The sequence below is a fragment of the Tetrao urogallus genome (assembly GCF_951394365.1).
Source record: "Tetrao urogallus genome assembly, chromosome: 26".
NCBI classification, from domain to species: domain Eukaryota; kingdom Metazoa; phylum Chordata; class Aves; order Galliformes; family Phasianidae; genus Tetrao; species Tetrao urogallus.
The window spans coordinates 431,473-454,228 of record NC_136839.1 but is presented as its reverse complement, the minus strand read 5'-3'; the positions used below and the strand labels follow the sequence as shown (position 1 = coordinate 454,228).

The 22,756-nt window shown below is 59.9% G+C and overlaps 3 protein-coding genes across 3 annotated transcripts in view; 1 reads left to right on the top strand and 2 right to left on the bottom strand.

Moving 5' to 3' along the window:
* Positions 1-285: 285 nt before the first annotated feature.
* On the top strand, positions 286-1,349 carry NKIRAS2 (NFKB inhibitor interacting Ras like 2; the record flags this gene model as incomplete). Its single annotated transcript, XM_079547171.1, has 2 exons — positions 286-690; positions 1,110-1,349. The coding sequence occupies 2 exons, from the start codon at positions 286-288 to the stop codon at positions 1,347-1,349; spliced, it is 645 nt and encodes a 214-aa protein (XP_079403297.1).
* Positions 1,350-4,782: 3,433 nt separating this feature from the next.
* The window catches only part of ZNF385C (zinc finger protein 385C), a gene marked incomplete at both ends in the record, with an annotated part of 50,790 nt that continues 32,816 nt past the window's right edge, over positions 4,783-22,756 (bottom strand). Inside the window, 7 exon segments of the mRNA XM_079547134.1 lie at positions 4,783-5,004; positions 5,549-5,662; positions 5,943-6,130; positions 7,230-7,559; positions 8,323-8,482; positions 10,488-10,598; positions 13,921-14,063. Coding sequence (XP_079403260.1) covers positions 4,783-5,004; positions 5,549-5,662; positions 5,943-6,130; positions 7,230-7,559; positions 8,323-8,482; positions 10,488-10,598; positions 13,921-14,063 — 1,268 coding nt within the window.
* On the bottom strand, positions 18,401-22,406 carry LOC306955769 (uncharacterized protein C17orf113; the record flags this gene model as incomplete). The annotated part of the gene is made up of 2 exons (XM_079547135.1): positions 21,891-22,406; positions 18,401-19,933 (listed from the first exon to the last, which is right to left on the bottom strand). The coding sequence occupies exons 1-2, from the start codon at positions 22,401-22,403 to the stop codon at positions 18,401-18,403; spliced, it is 2,046 nt and encodes a 681-aa protein (XP_079403261.1). The 5' UTR covers positions 22,404-22,406.

Below are 22,756 nucleotides of genomic sequence, written 5' to 3'. Positions count from 1 at the left end.
GGGGCGGGGCGGGGCGGGGCGCGCGGGCGCCGGAAGGGGCGGGGCTTCCGGGACGGAGGCGCGGGCTGCCGGGAGCGGGGCGGGGTCGGATGCCGCGAAGTGCCGCGTTCCGCCGCCGGAGGGCGCTGTGGCGCCGCCCCCCTTCCGCCGCCGCGCAGCTGGGATCCGCGGCGCCGCCCGGCCGCCCCGACCCGCGTCCCCCGGCGGAGCCCCGCGCGGTGCCGCCCCGGCGCCGTTCGTTGGGCGGATCCCCCGCGCGCGGCTCCGGAGCGGCGCTCAGGCGGCATGGGGAAGAGCTGCAAGGTGGTGGTGTGCGGGCAGGCCGCGGTGGGCAAAACCGCCATCCTGGAGCAGCTGCTGTACGGAAACCACGTGGTCGGTGCGTGCCGGGCCGGGCGCGGGGCTGCGCGGTTCCGGACGCCCCGTCACCCCGCTGTCCGCCCCGCAGGCTCCGAGATGATCGAGACGCAGGAGGACATCTACGTGGGCTCCATCGAGACGGACCGCGGCGTGCGCGAGCAGGTCCGCTTCTACGACACGCGGGGGCTGCGGGACGGCCTGGAGCTGCCCAAGCACTGCTTCTCCTGCACCGACGGCTACGTGCTGGTGTACAGCACCGACAGCAAGGAGTCCTTCAAACGGGTGGAGCTCCTCAAGAAGGAGATCGACAAATGCAAGGACAAGAAGGAGGTGAGCGCTGCTGCCGTCCTTTGGCGGGGGGCTGCTGTGCTGGGCGGCTCTTTGCCCTGATTCCGCGGCTGCTGGTCGGAAGGGCCGGCCGTGAAAGCGGAGAACAGCGATCTGCTGCTTCGGTTGCTCCATAAGGGGCTGTTGGTCTTACTGGTGTTGACTGGGATCTCGGCTGCCCAGGTGGGACTTTTCCTGCAGGGCTCTGCAGTGCTGCATGCGCAGCTGCTCGATGGGCCCTTCCAGTTTGCAGCTGGTTTGAAACAAACCCAAGCAGAAGGGTGAAACTGCCCAAAGAAAGGTGTTCTGAAAGGGGGAATTTTGCGTGGGCAGGGCCTGGCACTGAAGGCGTTGCCAAAGCAGCACTGCTCAGCTCTGCTTTCGTTACCGGCTGGGCTTTTTTCTCCCCTGTTTGTGAACAGGTCACTATTGTGGTTTTGGGCAATAAATGTGACCTGCAGGAGCAGCGCCGGGTGGACCACGATGCAGCCCAGCATTGGGCCAAGGGTGAGAAGGTGAAGCTGTGGGAAGTGTCCGTGGCTGACCGGCGCACGTTGATTGAGCCTTTCATCTACCTGGCCAGTAAGATGACGCAGCCACAAAGCAAGTCTGCTTTTCCCCTGAGCCGCAAGAACAAGGGCAGCGGGTCTGTGGATGGCTGAGCCTCGTCTTGCTCTTCGATGCCACCTCCTGTCCCTCACCTCTCTCCTTCCCTTGCACGTATCTCCTGCTGAGCCTCTTTGGTGCTATGGAGCCTGCAGGAAGCCTGGTTGCATGAGGAGTGGACTTCCCAGGGCTGGGGATGGTCTCTGAGGAGGAGAGAGGTGACCCATCTCCCTGTACTGATACAAGAGCTGTTTTCACTGCCCAGGCCCTGCCGGTGTTTAAGGCGCTGCAGGAAAGCCAGGATTCACCAAGTGCACCCCTCTGCTCTCAGGGCACAGGCTGACACCTGGGGGCTTCATGCTGCCCCCGAGGAGCCCAGCAGCCTGGGATCAGCTTCACATCTGAGTACAGCCAGGCCATAGGAAAAGATTTCCCCCTCTCAAGAGCTGCTCTCTTGTACTGATCCACATGAGAAGAACCCATTTGAGGGCTGTGCCTCCCCAGTCTCCTTGTCCGACCCCAGCTGGCCCTGTGGTGCTGCAGCTTTGTGTCAGCAGGTTGCTCCTTACCTGGCCGTGTCCTCTGCACCCCGACACGCAGGAATATTCAGTCCTTGGCCAAGCTGCATGCAGGTGAGCCTCCTGCCCCAGGAAATGCACAGTGTGGAGCAGGCAAGGTGCTGTTCCTGAGGGCAGGCTCAGCCCCCACATCTCACGGTGCACTGCATTCTGCAGTGCTCTTTTGCTGAGGGCAGACCCAGTCCTGACCCGGGAGGCATGGGGCTGTGCTCGGCCCATGCACACACAGGGGCAGCTCTCACCACCCCACGGCTGTGATGCCTCAGAACCACCATGAAACAAAAGGATGCTGTCCCAGTCCTGCCCAGCAACACTTTGCTCCCTTTGGCAAGTCTGGATCTAGGAAAAAAAAATGATGAGAAAGCCCTGGCTTGTTTATACTTGTTCCTTTTATTTACTGAGTACCACAATAAAGCGATGAGATTCAATTATCAAAATATTTTCCTTTTTTTTTTCCCCAACAGTTATAGTACATCAAAAATATACAATGAACATTACAGGAGGGGTACTGGCCAAGTCCCTAGAGTCTGTTATTCCATTTTTCTGTGTTCTTTTTTGTTGGTTTTTTTTTTTTTTTTGGAATCAAACTTCACATCACTCCAAGGTTATTTACAGAGGGGCACGTCTTACTGAGCGCTATGGACTATGCCCTACTATCTAGCACAGCATATGCTAAGTCAAAGGCAGAAATGCTTTGGATTGCACGGGGGCAGGGAGGGGTTTGTGGAGGCGAAGGGGATGCGATAGAGGCAGGATGTTCTTACGCAGCTCACTGCAGTATTATTGTTATTAGAAGGAATGGCTTTCAAGGGTTAAAGTGCCAAGTGTAGGAGTGTATCAGGACTCCACTGGTGGAGAGGTGGCAGGAGCAGCCACTGCTGGCTCCAGCACAGGCTTTTTGAAACGAATTGCAGGGGAAGCAACCCAGTGGTGCCCAGCTGCTCCTGCAGGCTGCAGCACGGCCACCGCTGCAGCCAGAGCTGAGAGGAGGCCTGGAGAAGAGCACAGTGAGGCGGTGGGGGCCTGGGTGGCTGCAGGCTGCTTGGCACTGAGATGCTGTCAGAGCCACATCCTCCTGCCTGTGGGCCCCAGCCACCCCCCGTCCTGTCCTGGGAGATGTGGGGTTGTCTCCTGGTCTGGGCCACACGTGTCCCCCAGGCTGGTGGGCCCCGCTCCATCTCCCTGCTGAGGCCACTGCTGCAGTAGCCTTCTACCAGCAGCTGCTCTCTTAAGCAGGCCTCCCCGCCACCTCAGGACCTTGTGGCTACTCTGATCTTTCCATACATGATCCCCCCTCCCTTGGTGCCCTCTCTCCCCGTCCTTCCCTGAGGTAGAGGGAGATGCCCTGAGCAGATAAATCCATACCCACATGCTCATTTGTACTCTTCTGCACGGAAAACACAGCAGCAGCACTCCATGGTTGAGCACTGCCCATGGTGTGAGCAGAATGCCTTCTGGATGTGGGAGCTGAGCTCTGTGCCAGCGGGACCCAGCGGCTGCTCCCTCCATGCAGCGGTCCCTGCTGTCACCCGAGGTTCCTAGCTCTGGGAACAGAAGCATTAGGTGGCAGCAGGTCCCCGTACACCTCCAAGACCTCATCCTGAGCACTGGTGGTGCACACTGGGCAAAATCCTCCTGAAATCCACGTGTTGCTTATGGCCAAGACATCAGATATGTGCGCTTGTGCGTGTGGATTCCCAGATGTGCAAAACCACCTCATCCCAAGGGCTAGGCAAGAACACAGCCGCGTGCCGGGATGCTGCAGAGGTCTCTGTGCCAGCACCCGGCCTGGGGATGGGAGGGGACAGCACAGCAGAGGAACCACCTGCACAGAGCTGAGTGTTGCTTTGTGTCCTTTCTGCTCCAAACAACACCCCCAGCCCTACAGACTGAGCACCAAAAATGTAGACAGCAAACAACGAGCCAGCTGCTCCCGTGGGATTGCATAGATCGGGGTGGGTCGTCACTCCGGCATGAGGTCCATTTGGGTTGTGACTTTCCTGCAGGTTTCTATTTACAGCAGCACTGGGAACGCAGAGAGCTGCAGATACAGTTTTCAGACCAGGTCCTCGCTGGGCCTTCTGAGCACAGTGAAAAGAGAGCATCTGAGGGAGACTGCCAGTGCCTGCTCCTTCCTCCCTGATTGTCTGGGCTGCCAGGACGCCTTCGCTTGGCAGAGTCACAAACTCCTTGGAAGCTCCTAATGGGGATGGGGTGGATGGTGAGCAACGACAGCGCCTTCCTCTGGAGAACCAAAAGTGCTTTGGGGACATTCACGAAGCCTCACAGCATCTCCCCTGAGGTAGGGGCGGGATTGTCCCCCCAGGGGTGGGACTGAGGTGCAGGGCTCAGAGCACAGCGTCCCCTCCTTCCCACCTCAGGGAGCGCAAACCAGATGGGAGCAGAGCCTGTGCCCAAATTCTGTGCTTCTCGGGATGCCTGGGAGAAAGGCTGTGTGCTTTCAGAGGGCAGAGGAGGGAGTCCCAGGCTTTGCCTATTGCTCTCAGAGTGAGGATGTGACCACCATGGCCGATGGCTCTTTGGCGTGGGACAGATGAGACCAGCGGGGACCAGGGCTGCTCCACCCCTGGGGGACCAGCCAGCTCCTCTCCTCTCCTCTCGATCTGGGAACTGGGAGGCAGACAAGAAGCACAGCAAGGTCCTGGTGGCTCCAGCACCATCCTCACCCCACATGGCCCAACCGCTGCAGGGCCAGCATGGGCGGGGGGAGCGGCAGGAGGGGGCACGGTGGGGCTGGGCTCCGGCGGAGCATTGCACACCAACGGGAGCCAGCTGGAAGCAAAGGGGAAGCCTGGGTCGATGCCTACTGCTACGGTTTCCCATCAGCCAGGAGAGCAGTCGGTGCCCCGTGCAGCCCCATGGCACGGCCGATGGACCCCGGCGAGCGGCTCTAATAGGGCGCAAAGACGATGGGGCCCGGCGTGGTGCGGACGTGGGCTGGAGGCGTTCGGAATAGGGCTGGTCCGAGGATCGGGGCTTGGAAGAGCGTGGTGGCAGCGGCCGGGCGCAGGGCGAGAGGCCCAGGCATGGCGCACACAGCCGTGGTGAGCGGGCTGGGCAGGAAGCGCGTCGCGAGCGTCTTGGTGAGGTGCTTCTGCAGAGCCAGCTTGGACTGCGGGAGGGAGAGGAGACCTCATGATGGCTGCAACAGCTCAGAGCAGCCCCTGCAGCAGCCCTGCGGTGTCCGCAGCAAACACAAAGCGCAGCCCCAGCACTGGGAGGCCCCGGCCCCACACTCTGCCCCGGCTCCCCCTGCCTGCTGCTCCCCGACTCCTAGGCTGGTATTTCTGCCAGCTCCCCGCCACACCAGGCAGGGAGCCCCAGGTCTCTGCAGATAAACGTTTGGGCTCGGTTCAGCTGAACTATGCCAACCCCAGGCACTCAATCAGCTGCCAAATGTGAGCCAGGTGGAAGGACCCCAAATACCGCAGCTGCTCAGAATGCTGCTGCCAGAGGGCTGAGCTCTCCCTGTGCTTTCCGTCACAAGAAGGAAAACCAGAGCCTCCTCTCAGCTCACAGTCCTCCCACAGGGGGATCTGTGGGGTGCAAGGAACGGAGGCTTTGAGAACAACCGTGTGTCTTATAGCAGGAGATGTGTCATGCAGTTGGGTGTTGCAGGCAGCCAGCGGGTGGGTGATTTGCTGGGAGACAAATACCTTGAGAATACTCACTGCGAGGGCAGCGTTCTTCTGCAGCTTGTTGTAGGGGCTGTACTTGGGCTTGGGCGGCTTCCCGGCCAGCCTGTCCTTGTGCCGCCGGCTGCTCATGTGCTGCAAGAGGACGAGGGCCAAGCGATGGGTACCATGGGCACAGCTGGTGCCCTCTGACCCCCACCAATCCTGCGTTTTCCACACAGCAGGGAAAACCCACAGGGCTATGGCGAACACATGCAGATTCCCCTTGGCTTAAGGGAGGGATTTCAAAGGGATGAGTCCCATAAAACCCAGGACTTAAGAGATGCTCCTCTCCCATGGGCTTCATGCTGACAGATGCTCCCCGAAGCTCTGCGTTTCCCAGGGGAAGTGCACAGCTGAGGCTCAGTGCCATTACCTGTTTGAGTTGGGTCTCGGAGTTCACGTAGATCTCGCACACTTGGCAGTGGAACGCCTTGTTCTGGATGTTGATGCTGCCCTTGTTGCCGATTCTCTTGGCTTTGTGCCCTGCCCGGGCCAGCAGTTTCCCCCGGCCGCGCCGCAACTGGGCGCTGTGTCCTTCCAGCATGGATTTGTGCTTGGCACCTGGGGACGGAGAGGCGCTCAGCAAACACCAAACCTTCCGTCCCTCTGCAGCAAGACCCCGTCCCAACCCATCCTGGGATGCAGCAGCCCATTCCCAGCCCCTGCCAAGCTCCAGACCGCAAACCAGCTGCTCCCAGAGATGCCTCCCCCCAACTCCTTCCACACGTCAGACCTTTGGAGAAATGGCTGTTTTCAGCGCGTCCGGGAGCCGTCGCCATCCCCGAGCATTAGCACAGCACCTGCGCTGCGCCCAAGGTCAGAGCGGTGCCGGCACAGAGCCGGGATTTGCTCAGTGGGGCCCCGGGGGGCAGGGAAGGCGAGCCCCAAATCCCGCACACCTGGGGGCGGCGCGCTGCGTCCGCCCCTTCCCAGCGAGGGCAGGTAATTCAAGCTCCCGCTAATTCCTTCTATTTCTTAAGGCGTTAAGCAAAGAGCCTGAGCTCGGCGCTGCGTGACAGCCGGAGCAGCAGCCTGCGAACATTTTGTTTGTTTGTTCTTCCTCCTCAAATCAGCGCCCGTCTTTGTAACCGGAGCTGACAAAAGCCAAAGGACACGTTTGCAGCTAAGCCCTGCGGCGGGGGCTGCTGGCTCCCAGCTCCCGCTGCGGCGGGGGGGCTCCCCCCGTTAGGATCGGGGCTGCTCGGGCTGAGCATCGCGTGCAGATGGAGCCGGCGCTGCAGAGACTGCGGCACTGCGGAGCTGGGGGGAGCGGGGGGGCTCTGGGGGCTCGGTCGGGGGAGCGGCGCTGTGGGGCTCATTCACTTCCCCGCGTGGCTCCCAAAAGGCCGCCCAGCCCCGGGCTCCGGGCAGGTCCTGGCACTCCCACTGCTGTCAGGTTAGGGCTGAACTGCAACAGAATACAAAGCGGCCTCCAATCGCTTCAATAAATCTATCTGAAAAGGTCTTTAATTAAGCTACACGAACAATGAGGGAGCTTCTGATCTTGCTAGAATTCACTTCTTAAGCCGCAGCGTAGGTAAAACGCCACCGCTTATGTTTGCAAGCCACCTTAATTCAACCTTTTTAATGAAAACAACATTCATTAACTCGCAAGGCCGCGTGGCTCTGCGCGGATCCCGCACCCGGGCTCTGCCCTTACCCGTGTTGTGAGCCTCCAGCTGGGACAGCGAGTTGACGGTCACCTTGCACGTGGGGCAGTACAGGTGCTGTTTGCCCTTCCTGCCCTCCTTCTCGCTGTCGGGCGCTGAGCCGCCGCTGCTGCCCGACTCGGCCGTCTGCGCCTCCGCCCCGTGCGCGGCCGAGGAGGTGATGCTGGCGGCGTCGGACGCGGCCTCGGACGGCTCGGAGGGCGGCGGGGAGCCCAGCGGGGCGGCGCTGCCTGGCAGCTCTGCGGGCGGCTGCTCGGAGCCGGGCGGCAGCGCCACGTCGGGGCTCTCGCCGTCCGCCTCCTTGGGGTCGCTGGAGGGAGCTGGTGGGAAGGGAGGGAGAAGGGGGGGGGGAGGAGAAATCAGCCGGGGGCAAAAGCTCTCTTTTCCTGAACGGGGATTTCAGGCAGCAGCCCCGAGCCTGGCCCAGGGGCTCTTCTCTGCTCTGAGGGGGAGGTTCTGCCCCGGTGCTGCATCACAGCTTTTATCTGCAACAGCCCTGAGGGTGTGCGCAGGCACCTGCAGACTCCGCGGTTGGGCAGGGAAGACTTTGTTGCCACAGCCATTATCTGTGTTTATAAACATCACCCAGAAAGACCAAACACGGGGAAAGCACCAGAGCACTGCAGGGTGGGAGCTGCAAACAGGGGCGGGTGCTGCAGGGCCAGCAGCAGGGCCGGATCCCACCCACAGTCCCCAGGCAGGGGCTCAAGGCGCTCCTCTCACAGCGTGCAGTGCTGCAGGTGCAGAATTGAGTGCAGCCTCTGCCGAGCATTCCCATCCCAACACCCAGCAGCAAGCAAACACAGAATAACTTGAAACCAAAGCCACACTTCAGCTGCAGATCACTGAGCAGTGCATGGACAAGCCAGCATTGCCCTGTGTCCGCAGCCAGGCTGTGACCCCGAGGTGGAAGCAGGCCTGTGACACACTCACACATCCCCGCCCCTCCTTGCGCTCTGCAGCTGACGGCTGAGGGAAGCTCGGGCACACAGTGCTGCCCCAAGTGCGTTGGGTTCCTGCTGCACCACCAGGAGCAGCAGGTCATCGCACAGCGCTGGGGCTGCGCTGCAGCCCTGCCCATACCTGCACCGCTGGGATCCTCACCACCCTCCAGACTGGGGGTGAAGTCGGCCGTGCTGTCCCTGCCCGTGGCCCCCACTGCCTTCTGCTTGCTCTTCATGGCCTCAATGGCTTTCAGCCTCCGGGCGTGCTTGTGGCCTTTGTAATGGGCTTCTGCCTGGTTCTGTGGGAGAGACAGAGGGGGACACTGCATCGGTGCTGCGGACGGACAGAAGGATGGACAGACGGACAGGTGGGTGAGGGGCAGTCCTGGCAGTGGCAGCTCAGACAGCCCCCAGCACATGGCCGGCTGCGCAGCGCCCAGTGCCACCCACCCCTGGATGTGACACACTTGGCCAGCTGTGGCACAGAGCTACTTTTCCCCTCTCACACCGCTCTGCACACACGTGCACTCAAGGCATCACTGTGCTAAGCCACCGCTGCACTGCAAAGCCAAGATAAGGATCCCACTCTGATTAAATGCACCGAGCCACTTCTGAAAGAAGCCTTCAGATAAATGCATGGCTCCAGAAACACACAATGCACGGCAAGCTGTAAAAACAAAATTAAAAAACGCATCGGTGGGGAGGACACATCTCCCATTGTAACCCAGCGGGCATCTAACATGCAATTTACATTCACGGGCTCCTTTCTCCCAGAGAACGCTGAATAATGAAGTGCACATCGATGGGTCCACGCCTGCACGGAGCAGATAAAAACATCCACAAAGAGAGGAACCCACACACTGGTGTACTGAGCGGTCACAGACAATGCTGCATTGTCGCCGAAAACAACCGCAGTTGGGCAATTTATGGAAGCTAAATCCAACGTGAATTAAGACACTACCGCTGAGCAGCACGGATTAATTTGCTCCCGGCGCCCGGGGAGCAGCTTTGCCCACCGCATCCCGAGGGCAGGGAACGGCGGCCGGGAGCCGGGCGGCGCGGGTCCGTGGGAAAGAAAAAAGGCCCATCCAAGCGCACGGGCCGAGCAGAGCCTCATTAGCAAACACAATCGACTTCCATCAGATAACGCGGTTCGGACGGGGCCGGGCCGCAGCGCAAGTAGGTCAGCATGCAGCGGCCGCACACGGCCGTCACCCCGGGCCGGGGAACCCGAGGGAAGCGCAGCGCAGGAGCGGCCCGGGGCGCGGGGTCAGCGCGAGCAGCGCGGGGGGCTGCGGCGAGCATCGCCATCCCGCACCTGGAACGGCAGAGCTCCTCCCAGATGAAAGCCGCTCCCCGCGCCGCTCGGTTGCCAGGCAAAATAATTAAGCCGGCAGAAGCTGACTGTGGCTGGAGGAGCAGCTCCCGCAGCGGGGCTCTGCTGAGGCAGCACAGCCACACGGCGCCCATCTCTCCATCTCTCCGTGCGCAGCAGTGGAACTCGGAGCCAGCTCAGTGCTCCCCGCTGGGTGCAGCACCCATGGGTGCCGTGGGAGCAGCTCTGGCTCGAGCAGATGAACCACAGTCAGAGCCTTCTGCCTCATTCCCAGCCCTGCACGTGATGGAGCAGCAGCACAGATGAGTAGAACGGCTGACTATGACCTCTCTGAAGCCACTCATCCCTGCAAACCATCCCTGCAAACCATCCCTGCAAACCATCCCCTTCTCACAGGGATGGGAGCCCTCAGGGTGTCTGGGTGGCCGGGGCAGAGCACAGCACAGCGCCAGCCCAGCAGCGCAAAGCTCAGTCCCCAGATCCGCCCATTAACACACAGAGGGGCTCTGAGCTGCTGCTGTGAACCTCTTCTCCAGGTGCTGCTTGGATCTGAATGAGAATTCCCTTTCCAACTGTTTAATCAGTTCTCACCACAAAAGATCAACTGCGTGCAATTCATTACTGCAGGGATCAATGAACGTTTCCTTCCTCCCCTCTTCAAGGTGGTTGATTTACTTTGAATGAAGGGATTTAGGGAAGAAAAAAAAAACACCCAAACCACCTGTGCAGCAGAGTGCTGGGAGGCCAGCACAGGGAGAGCGCATCCAGCTCCAAGGAGCAGATGGAAACCGCATGAGCTGATGACACAGCTGGAGCACAAACACAGGAGTAAGGCAGCAGGGAGCAGAGCTGCACAAAATGACGGGGAGCAGGAAGACAGAAATGGGAACGGGAGAAGGGAGAGCTGCAGCCGCGGGGACACCGCCTGGCAGAGCTGAGGGACAGCAGGCCATCGCAGCCCGACTTACCGCGGAGTTGAAGCGCAGGTGGCAGATGTTGCAGGAGATGAACTGCTTCTTCTTGAGCGGGGCAGGCACGCCAAAGGTGTGGCTGATCACGGCCTTCTGCACCGGGTCCATCTGCAAAGGGAAGCACGGGGTGTTGTGGGCTGGCACCGGGGCTGCAGTGCTGCACCGCTGTGCTCACCGGGAGCTCCTGGCTTCCAGGAACGGCCTGGGCCCACGGATCAACCTGTGAGCTCCCTTCACATACGTGACCTTGCGTGTGCAACCTTATTTCTGGCCTCTCCACGGGGTGCTCTGTATCATCACTTCTCTATGTCTCTTATTGAACCATCCTTCACACCCCACTGAGCCGCAGGGCCCAAACGCCCACTGATGTCTGGCAGAGGGAAGCTGGGTGTGACAGGCTGTCACTGGGTGTCACTCTGCCCGTGCAGAGCCAGTCCCCCGTCCCCACAAGGCGCGTTCTGCCTGCCGCAGTCCCATTACAATGCTACCAACTGCACTGCACCTCAGCAGCCCCGGCAGCCCCAGCACTTTGCAGGACACCTGCATGGGGAACAGCTCCAACGATTGCTGGGAGCGGCGTCTTTCCTCACTGCCATTCAAGGGCAGAGCGGGGGCTGCTGCCAGGGGCTGCCGTTGGGCCGATGCGTGCGGGTGCTGACAGCCCCCAGGCAGCCCCCACCATTCCCGTCCCTCCCCAGTGCTCAGCGTCATCCCTCCGCCGAGCCAGCAAACTTGTTCGAGGAGCCATAATTGTTTTAAACAAAATGCATTTATTAAGGGGGGGAAATAAGAATAAGCTCTTTGTTGGAGCGTGGCTATAATCTATAATGCAAGTATTGTTCCACTACCCCGTGGCATAGGAAGATTATCTTATCTGAGTCCTGCTGTCAGTGGAGGCCGGGGTTTGAGGCGATCGTATTTCTCTGCAGAGCTATTTAGTTGCTGAGACAGGTGCATCAGTCTTCGAGGCACATGCCTGGACAACAGAGCCATTATCAAGACCCCAAATTCCATTCCAGAAGTGAGCAGAATGGTGAAGGCGGGTGATTAATGAAGAGCCTCTTTGCTACGAGGTTTTGCTCACTTATCTGGAATATAAATGAAGAGGATTTGGGGTTCGGTGGCGAAGCGGAGCAGTCTGCAGATGGTGAAGATGCTGCTGCACCCGGCAGCCACATTGCAGCCTGCAGCTCCTTCTCTTCCAGGCACAGGTGGGAAAAAAGCCCCAACCTGTGCAGCTCTGGGCTGTGGGATGGGGCTGATCAGCGGCCGTTCTGCCCCCTCCCACAGGGATGAGTGCCAGAGAAGTCGGTATTTAGCGAGGAGGGGTCCTTGCTGCTATGTGTCAGCCATTTCCTGTTAATTAACACTAAATTGCAGCCTCTCAGGGAATTTCACTTTCTGTTCTGGATGCTCTGGGTAAGGGAACCCCACTGGCGTCAATACTGGGGGTGATTGCTCTGTCCCACACATTGGAGCACCGCAGCCCCCTCTCCTTGCTGGGCTGCTCCGAGCCCTTCGCTGCTCCTCCCACCTGCCCAGTGCTCAGCACCGACCCAACCTCTGCCTCCGCTCTGCCCCACAGCTCCCTCCAGGCCGCTCTGTGACCCCCAGACGCGGCTGCACAGCTCCGTGGCCTTCCCTGCTCCCCACGAACGACTGCAGGCACCGCATCTCCAAAGGGCATCCGGGGCACCGCACCACAGCGCTGCCCACAGCGCCCTCAGCTCCCCCCGGGAGCCTCTGTCCTTCCCATCGAACGGAACACAAACACACCATCAGCTCCTCTCCACTCTGCTATTTCCAACCAGCAGCAGCCCCCCCCCCAGGGACCCCGCTGCGTCCGGGTGCTGCGCTCCTACCGGCTCCTGCGGGCGCATCCCTGCCCTCAGCTCTGCAGCGCAACCTGGGAGCGCCCGGCTGCCGCACGCAGAGCAGAGGTGGGTCGGGCACGGCAGCGCCGAGGTCCCGGCTTTATAGCCAGTCCTCAGCGACTCAGGTTGCGTTCTTTATCGCTGTGTTCCTACCGGTATAAATAGAGATCTCTGAGCCGAACTTCCTGCCGGCCGCCGAGGTCGGCGCGGGAAGGCGTGGGGACGGAGCGTCGGTTCGGGTTGCATCTTCTGCTATCTGCAGGGCGCTGCTGGCTCTGGCGGATTTGCAGCATCGCAAGGGCTGCAAAGTGCCTTTCAAGCATGAAATGTGCCTTCTGCATTGTGCTAGGCTTTTTTTCTTTCTTTCTTTCTTTCTTTCTTTTTTCTTTTTTTTTTTTTTTTTCTCCTGTTGTTGCTTTAAGAGCTCAGTTTAGAAAGGTTTTGCTCGCTCCAGAGTAAAACATCTGCTGGGTTCATGAGAGCTGTGTGACCCGCTCCGAGAGCGCATCTCAGCTGCAAACAGCTCCTGCCCTGCGCAGCAGAGGGGTGAGGTTACCCAGCCCTGCTGGTCCCAGCAGCACCGGCAGCCCTGGGCTGAGCACGGCGCTCAGGCAGCCCGCTGTGACACCGCTGCCCTTCTGCCCCCTCCCCTGCAGCCCCGCGTGGCGCTCAGGGCTCAGCCCCGCACAGCACCGCGGCTCCGGCAGCGGCTCTCCAATTTCTTCGGGTTTTTTTGAGCTCTGCAGAGCACGTGCCAAGATGGGGGCAAGCAAACACTGAGCAAAACGGAGTCTGCTTCAAGTTAAATCCTGACCCCAATGAATGAAAACAAACACAGACAAAGAGCAGCCACGGCAATGGCGTCGAAAAGCCCTCCCCTCGTGTGCGCCTGCCTGTCAGCACGGGGAGAGGCAGGGAAGCCGGGGTTTCAAAACGATTTAGAGGAGCGAGGTGCCTGAGCCCCACTCGGCAGCAGCACAGATCTGGTACTTCATTTCTACGGCCGACTTTGAAGATCTCGGTGATAATTTGCACCTTCGGAGCACGTTTAATCACAGAGCACTGACAGAAGGGCAGTGAGAATCAGTGATCGGTGCAGGGCGGGGGGGGGACGGGCAGCCCCACGCTGGGGCTGAAGGAGAAGCAGCAGAAGCTGCAGCCGCACCTCAGCCCTCTGGGACGCACATAGCTGCCCCTGAGCTGCCCCTCCTCCCTTTTTCCCCTTTATTTATTTCAAAACCAAAAACCGCTCTCCACAGCTACTTTATTACTATCGATTCCGGGAGCAAACCCATTCATCTTGGTTTAGACAAACCACCTTCTTAATTTTGCTTTCTAAGAGCAGCAGATGGGGCAGGAACCAGCTGGGGGGGGGTCATTACCGCTGTCCCCTCACCCCACTCTGGCTCTGCATTTGCTCTGGTGGAGGGACAGGCACAAGGCACAGGCGTGCTGCCCTGCAATTAGGCCACAAATCACCCGGCTGAGTTGGAAGAGGGATCTTCAGGAGGTGCAGGGGAGGAGCTGCCCCCCCCCCCAACCCCGCAGGCACTCACCGTGTTGAAGTTGGGGAAGAGGTTGAGCGGGGATGCGCCGTTGAGGCGGAAGGTCAGGAAGTGTTTGATGTCCAGCGGGGAGTGCAGCGGCCGCCCGGGGATCGGCAGCGATGCGAGGAGGGGGCTGCTGTGTCCAGAGGGACCTGGGGGCAGAGGGAGAGCAGCGTCAGCGCGGGGGATACGGCACGTGCGTGGAGACGGGGCACGGGGAGCACCTGAGTGCTGCAATAGGGCGGGGGGTTACGGCCCCCACTGTGCACAGGTGTGGGATTCGGGGTGCCCCGGCTCTGCCCCTCCGCTGCTATATTGGGTGGAACCCCCCCGCGCCCCCCCGTGCAGCGCAGCCGCCCCCAGGCTCAGCTCTGCCGGCTGCCTCGCATCTTCCCCCGCACCATTGTGAGCTCCGGCTGCCAGGTAAAAATAGAGCGGGTATTAATAATATTCTGTTTTAAAGAAAACACCATGGGGACGGGGGGGACCTGGGGGGGCAGCAGTGCCCAGACAGCAGCTTTCTGTGCAGCCACCCCCAGCCCTGACCCTTTCCTCCCCCCACCGTGGGCTGGGATGGGGCTGAGGAGTGGAGGAGAATCAATACGTCAACAAAAGAATAAGATAAAATGAAATACATTAAAAAAGGTTTCAGAACGCTGTGATCCACAAAAGCCCATTCGCATCCCACCCAGCCCCACACCTTCTCCCTCCTGCAGCCCATCTCACAGCCTGGGCTGAGGACAAGGCAGAAATTCTGGTTTTTATTTTCTTATTTCCTGCTCCTTTTCCGCCCCATCTGTGGGGCTTTGCTCCGCTGGGGGTCACAGCTCTGTGCTCAGCCCTCCCACCCTTACAGCAGGGGAAGCAGAAAGCTCTGCTGGGGGGGGATGCATCAGGAGAGGGACGGCGGCATCCCCTGCCCACCACCCCCCAGCAGCTCTTGGTGCTCTCTGGTGGGGAGCAGGCTGGCACCGAAATAAAAATCTGAAATTCAAAGTTTGGGTGATTTTCTGAATTTCCGAGCAATGCTTGCAGCCCTGAGGGCAAAAACGACCTCTTTCTGGGAGAGCGCACACGGCCGCTCCTTCATCTGCGCGGAGCAGTCCCTGAGTCAGCCCTGACTGCGGGGGAAATTCACATTTTGCTTCATCGGGCGTGCATTGATCGAGTTAATTCCAGAGTCACCCAGAAGGGAAATCTGTGAAACTGCCCACAAATAAATAAATAAAGCAGCAGAGGCAACGAGGGAGCAGCAAAAGGCAGCGGGAACGGCTGAGCGATGCATCATTAACCTTCTGGGCCGTGAAGCCGTACTTCTGCCTCACATCCCTGGGGATGCAGAGCCCCACGCTCAGGACCCGACCCCCGAGGCCCCCAGAATACAACACGGCCCCAACTGTGCCGCAGCAGCTGCTCCATGGAGGTGCTCAGAACGCTTGGCTTTGTCAGTGCGCTTTGCGTTGGTTGTGCTGGTCCTAAGATGCACCTGACATGGCATGTAACACTGGGGCCAACAATGGGGAGTGAACCCAGAGCCTCAGCCTCACTGCAGGCAACGGAGCAAGCGGGGTCTGCAGCTCTGCCAGCACCACCAGTGCCGGCGCAACCCATGTGCTGGTGACAGTGAGCTCAGCAAAGCCGCAGTCCCAAATGGGAGGCTAACATGGGTGGGACGGGGGGAAGATCAGGAGTGAAAGAGACTGGGGAGCCCCAGAGCCCCTGAGATGGGACCCGTGGGAGGAGCAGGAGGGATCGCAACCTTCCATCCCCAACTGGAGCAGCAGCACCCCAGGGAATGGCAAACAGCCTCAGACTGTGCTGTGCAGCACCCGGCGAGGAGTGGGGCCGTGTGGGAGAGGGCACGAGGCCATGGTGGCAATGGGAGCAATGGCAACACCCAGCAAGGGCAGAGCTGCAGCCGGAGCTGCATCGCTGAAGAGGAGAAAAGAGGAAAGTAATCACACTACATGGGGACAGAGTCACCGCCAGCTGCAGTCTGCCAAAACCTCAGGGGGTCACAACAGCAGGAGGGCTGCACGCACGGGGCAGGCAGGCGAGCAGCACAGCCACAGCTCCAGGGTGAGCAGAGCTCCTGGGCCCAGCCTGAGCTCCCAGCCCGACCTGGGGGCCCGCACAGTGCTGGGGTCACTCCCCCAAGGTCACAGGGCCGCAGCTCTCACCTTACCTTTGCTGCAGGGCAGATTCCAGCAGCAGCTGTGGGCTGTATTTTTAGGTATTAATTAGACACTCAGTTAAGGGGATTTGCTTCGGTGAGAGCAGCGGGACCTTCGGGTCTGTCTAGGGTGACACGACCTTACCCGAGGGGACGGGCACGGCAGTGGCAGGGGCTGGCAGCCCTGTGCTCAGCCGGCAGCTCCAAGCGGCACCGTCCCCAATGAGCGCCGAGTTTCTGCCTCCCCGGAGCGGGCAGAGGACGCCCGCAGTGCGCGCTGCTCCTCCTGGCGCTGCTCGGGAGCGCTCCCAAAGCGCCGACGGAAGGAGGGCAGCGACGTAATCCTGGTTCCCAGCACAAACACCAGAGAGAGGCTGTGCCCCGCTCCCCAGCTGCATTTCTGGGTGTAGCGCTGAGGACCCGCAGCACCATGGATGCCGGATGCCCTCAGAGCCACCCGCGCTCCTCAGCACCGCCTCTCGGAGACGGGAGCCCCGGCAGGGGGGGGAAAGGCCGCGCGCTGGCGCTGCATCTCGGGGACGCGGCCCCCAAGGCAGCAGCGCTGCCGGTCTGTTCCCACCGCGAGGAGCTGCCGAGGAGCCGCGGGATGGCAGCTGGCGCGGGGTCTGCACCGGGCAGATGGAGACAGGCGCTGTTCGTTCGCACAGCAGCAGTCTGGCTCCCGCTGCCCTGCTAGGTGTTCTCAGCAAATTTCGGTGGCGTCTCAAATTCCTCACCCGGGGCTTTAAAAGCTTTTTGTCTCCGGCCAAGCGTGGACTGAATGCGCTCCAGCTCTTTCCAGGGGCTCGCCGGGGAACGCACGTGAGCGCTGCCGGTGCCAGGGCTGCAGGCAGGAGAGCGGCGAGGGATGCGGCACCGCCTCGGCCCGGACTGCGGGAACACGGCGGCGGCACCGCGCCCGTCTCCCCCAGCACTGAAAGCAGCAAAGCTGCGCAAACCGGTGCTGCCCCCACCGTGCGGGGCTTCTGCCCCCCGACCCACAGCCGCAGCCCCGCCTCGGAACGGCCCTGCGAGCTGCAGCGTCACAACGACGGGACGCTTCGGAATGCTGCTTTGAGTTTGTTGCAAACGAAAATCACCAAAAGCGTCTTTTCATCCCATCCCTACAGCGACACCCCTCTAAGTTAAGTCAAAAACAAAGTTTTGCTCACTTACGGGTGAGGAACGGGTAAGAGCAAAAGCAAATAAATACACCCGGGCTGAGGGTTAAAGGACCCCTTCCTGCATGGCTGCAGAGCACTCGAGGCACAGTGGGCACTCCTTGCACAACGCTGTTTTGAAAAGACAAAGGAATTCACCACGGGTTCTTTTTGGACCCCACTCGTAACTCGTTCTGTCACTGTTAGATATCTTTAAACGCTAAGAAAGTCGTGTGGGAACTGCTGAATCACGGCCTGAACCTCTGACTGACCACAGGTGCAGGCAATTCAGCTGTGCCACCGGAGCGGATGGAGCCTGGCTGCACCTCTGCCAGACCCCGCTTAAGAGCTGACTGCCAGGGGGGAAGGATCTCTGCTGGAGGTGGCTCCTCTTGGAGTTCTCTCGGTGAGCCCAGGACAAGGGAAGGCTTTCCATTCATTCTTCTTTGGTGCGCTCACCTGTTTAGCCTAGCTTTCCTGTGTATTTCTTAATTATAACATCTGTCTATTCATTGATAAACAAAAGTTAAGGTAGATCTTTTAATATATATTTATATATATTTTTATATATATCTACATACACGTATGTACAAATGATGCATTTAAGAGTCACTGTTTCCTCGGTGATCACAGCATCATCGACATCGTTGCTTCTGAAATGACCAGGACTCGATGCTGCTGTTGAAACGTGGTGCTCTGCGGGTGAGGACACCTACGAGGCAGCACTGCGCCCCGCGGGGCTTCGTGCAGGGATGCACTGCCTTCCTGCATTCCTCCTCAAGGCTCCAAAATAACAAACATCAGATATTTTTGCAGAGTATTACGGAAAAGCTGCCAGGAACTGTTGTGCAAAGGCAATGTGAGCTCGAGAAGATCTGCTTTCATCTCCGATCATAAAACGAAAGCCAAAGCCCCGGAAAGCCCTGACAGCGCGGTGGGATGTGAGCCGTGGTGACACCAACAGGAGCCCCCCTGACTGTAACGCCTGGCCAACCCAGATGTGAATTCAGGCGATGAAGGAAGGGGCGGCAGTGGGACCAGCGTCTGGTACCAACGGTGGTCGGCACCTCTGTGGTGACGACGGCGCGGCGGTGGTGCTTGGGGCTGCTGTAAGGCTGGCTCCTGCCCGCAGGGCTCTGCGTCCGCTGCCCGCCAGTCACTTCACCTGCGTCTTGATGAAGCCGGACTCCCTCATGCTCTCATAATACTCGATGGCCAGCGCAAAGTCAAACTCGTCGATGGCCGGCCCGTCGATGGCGATCTTCATGAGGTTGGAGAGCCCCTCGTCCTTGGTGCGGCGCGACCGGCCGCGCTTCAGCAGCTCCCGGCCCCGGCTGATCTTCTTGGCGAGCACCGAACCCAGCGGCAAGGCCAAGGCGATGGCTGCGAGGACGGCGAAGTCCGGGAAGAGCTCGTGCATCTCGGAGCTGCTGTAGACCAGCTTGACGCAGAGGTCCCTGAAGGACAGCTGGCTGAGGCTGAAGACGATCCGCTTGAAGAGGGGGAAGTCGCTCAGCGCCCTCTCGCTGACCACCACCTGCGAATACGCCTGCAGGAGGAAGTTCAGCTCGCTGACCCCATAGGCGCCAATGTCCTCCAGAGTCTGGGGGTAGCACTTGGGGTTGAAGATGGCCGAGAAGGAGCTGACGGCCTCCAGGACGCCGCTGGGGAACCTGTCCAGCAGGCTGCCCCGCACGCTCTCCAGGTAGGAGTCCTTCAGGTGCTCGAAGTGCCTCAGGTGCCCCGGGGAGCAGTTGGCCAACTCCACACCCTTGTAGTAGAGCCGGCTCTCGCCCTCCCGCTCGCCCTGCGGGTGCTCAGTCATGGCGCTGAGGAACTCCTGCAGGTTCTGGCCACTGGAGCCCTTCTGAGCCTGCAGGGTGGTGGCCGTGGCGGAGACGATGGGCTTCAGGATGGAGAGGTCGAAGTCCTCGATCTGGAAGAAGCGGCTGAGTTTCTGGAAGATGGGGAGGACATCCAGCAGGATCTTGGTGAAGGCTACGAAGTGGAACTTCTTGAGCTCCTGGCAGAGGCCGAGGGCCACGGGCGACCGCTCCGCCTCACTTTCCAGCAGCAGCACCAGCGTGGGCCACGAGGAGTCGATGGCCTCCACGGCTGGGAAGATGGAAGTCCAGCAGATGGCCCTGGGGCTGCCGAGGTCAATCTCGCAGAGGTCCAGAACGCTCCACAGCTCCTGCAGCCCGCTGCTTTCCCCCGTGGGGCTGGAGTAGAGCCTGTAGATGGTGTCCACCGTGGTCTCGTACTTCTGGAGGTACTCGATGCTGAGGCTGCTGTGGGTGGGCAGCAGGGAGCTGCCGTGGGACAGGCAGTGCATCTCGGTGAGCAGCGGGCAGAGCGAGCTCAGCGCAGTGCCGGCCCCGCCGCGCCGCTCAGCCCCCAGTGATGCGCTGTGGGCACTCAGCCAGGTGAGCTTCACGGCCGGGATGCCGAAGGCGCGCAGCACCTCACCCACTTTGCCCGTCACCGTGGCGGCCTCGCCGGCCGGCAGCTCAAAGCTGCCCAGGAAGGTGGCAGAGGTCTGCCCACTGCAGGGGGACACGGTGGTGCTGAACACGGCCAGGCTGCGCTGCTCCATTGCGTCCACCGTCTCATCCACCACCAGCCCAACAAATGGCGAGGCCTTGATGCGGTGCCGGTCCTCGTTGTGCAGGACCTTGGCCATCGCTGCCTGAGGCAGTGAAGGGTGCGCAGGGCAGGAAGGAGGGAGAGAGAAATACAAATGATCTTTAAAGGCACGTGGGAGAGGCACAGCGCCTGTAGCAAAATGAGCTGCACGGCACCCGAGCTGGGATCGCCCCAAAGGCGACGGGAGCCCCAGCACTGAGGGCAGCCACAAGCACGTGCTCGACTCCCGCTGGCATCAAAGCACCTGAGTGTGTGCCTTCAAAGCCGAGTGCTGCCCAGGGGAATCGAAGCCCATTTGCTCACAGTTCAAGCTGCTCACTGATTCAGACAGGGATCTTAAACTCAAGTACCTAAAAATTGCACTCAAAACCAGAGTGCAGATATCGGCAAATTGTGTTTTTTTAGGAGCCAGAGAAAGTCAATGGGGCGTTGGCATTTTCAAACAGCAACTTCAAACACATGCTTGAAAACGGGGTGACGCAGCACCCTGGTCCAGATGACAGTATTTCCCTAAACTGTAGCTTAAAGCACGGGTAACTCATTGCCTGCAGCCCTTTGGCACAGGAGTTTGGAGAACAGCTTTCTGGTGGGACGAGCCGTGGAAGCATCCCTGCCAACATCACAGACAGGCCGTGCTCCCATGCCCCCCACATTGCTCACAACTCACTGGGGTTCATTTTCCCTCTGTTCCATCCAAGTGCACAGCAACAGCACTGCGACGGCCGCTGAATCGCCCTGCAACAGCAGGTTATGTGACACTGCTGTCCGCAGACCTCAGAAGCAATTTCACTGTGACAATGCTGTGCAAGCTGTCTGTGCAAGTCAACCCCCCGCTGGCAACAGCTTTCTCTTTTCTAATTTGCTGCCTGCCCTTTCCTCTGGCTGCAGCCCAAGTGCAGTTCAGCTCTGCAGTGCTGGCCACAAGCAGCCCCTCGATGCCCACCCTGCTCCCACCCCACATCCTAAGAGCTCCGAGACCCTGCCTGCCCCAGGAGCCCACAGAGGCACCAGAACTCCACTTCTTCAGCTGCAGCTCTGTCACTTCTGTGCTTTACAGGCAAAGCACGGTTGGGAGCAGCAGTAAGACTTCACAGCATCCCTTCCTTCACTCCATTTTACCCACTTGGTGGAAATGCCTCTGCTTTGTGGGGAGGACTTCCTTACGTGCGCAAATGCTGAGAGCTGTGCTCCAGGCCGACAAATCTAATGAGCACATTTAGCCAATCTGCAGCCAAGTAGCTCTTTCTATAACTAAAAAGCCTGGCAACCCCCCCAAGCTTCACTAAAAAATTAATTTGATTTTAACAGGCATGAAGCGCTTGGAAAATTAAGAAAATCCTCTCTGGCCACTCAATCTTTTTGATCACTCAGTTTAAGGCAAAAAAGGAAAATCCCGTGCGTTCCTGTGCTGACTGAAGTCTGCGCCTTCCCCCTTGGCGCTGCCTCGCAGGGGCCGCATCTCTCCCTGCACACACGCGGCCACGACCTTCAACGGCCCCACTGCTTTCTCTAGGCTCTCCATGCCCTGCTTGGTCACAGCAGGGAATGATGCTAACCAGATGCCGCGTTAATACACAAGGATGTAATATGGAGGCACCGCCTGCAGTCTGCACCAGCAGCACCGGGGAGCAGGAGTGCTGCCTGGCTGTGCCACCCGCCTCTGGGCAGAACACACGAGGAGCAGCAGGGACACGCTCCAGCTCTGCGAGGAGCGCCGGCACTCTGCACGGCCTCACGTGAAAGCTGCTCCCTGCAGTCCCCGCTGCAAAAACTTTTGCCTTTGGTGCCGGTGGGCAGAGCCCGCATCTGCCTCAAACCCTCCTGTGGGACGGAGCACATGCTGAAGGCTCCTGCCTGTGCACATGGCACGAGGAGCCGCGGGCGATGCTCGGCGCACTCAGGGTGCCGCACAGCTCCTGGCGCGGGCACTGAACCGCCCCGTGAGCACCGTGGGCAGCCCCAACACCACGGGGATGACGCAGGAGACCCGTGCTACACACCTGCATGTCGCGGAGGCTGCCGGCGTGGTAGCGCTCGCTGTGCTCGGAGGCGAGCAGCGCCTGGCACAGGTTGAACTTCTGCAGGTCCAGCAGCGAGGAGCACTTCTCATCCAGGATCTCCTCCTTGGCCATCCAATACACCGTGGTGAGGACGGCCACCTTGGCCGGGTTCACCTCCACCTTCAGCACCGAGCGCAGCTCTGGGTGCCCGCGGGCCTCGCAGGGCGGCTGCTCCCGATTGACGGCCAGCGCCTGGCGGTGCGCGCCCGACGTGACGTGCCGCAGCAGCGCGTGCCGCTGGAAGTTGTCCGTGCCCACGGTGAAGGCGTTCTCTGCTTTGCCGTGTTTGTTCTTCACCAGCGCCTGCCGACACTCTACGCAAAACATGAGTTTCCTCTCATAGTCAAACTCCAGCCAGGTAAACTCTTCCTTCCAGTGCTCATTGAAATAGCGCTTACACTTTTTATTGGAATTGGAAGTTTCCCCGGCCGGCTTTTTCCCCGGAGGCACCATGCTGCTGTGGCGGGGAAACCAAAGGCTACGGCTGAACTGAGACGTGCCTTGGAGGAGCAGCCTCTACATTTAATTGGGTAAGGAAGGTCTAGTACCACTTTCCTGGTTTGACTGGAGATGAAAGAGACACAAGGGGAAAGGGATTAGGGCCCTCACAGTGCGCAAGCTTTTGGTAATTGTTTGCTCTTGCTGGAGAACCAAAGTTGGGGGGGGAGGGGGGGCACAGACATTCCATGGTGAGTCATCAGTGCAAGCCACGAAGTCAGCGCAACTCACTGAGAAGCCCGTGAGGGATTTGGTTTATTCCTACAGAACAAAACCCCCGTGGGCTGGAGCCTTTCCCACAGCCACCA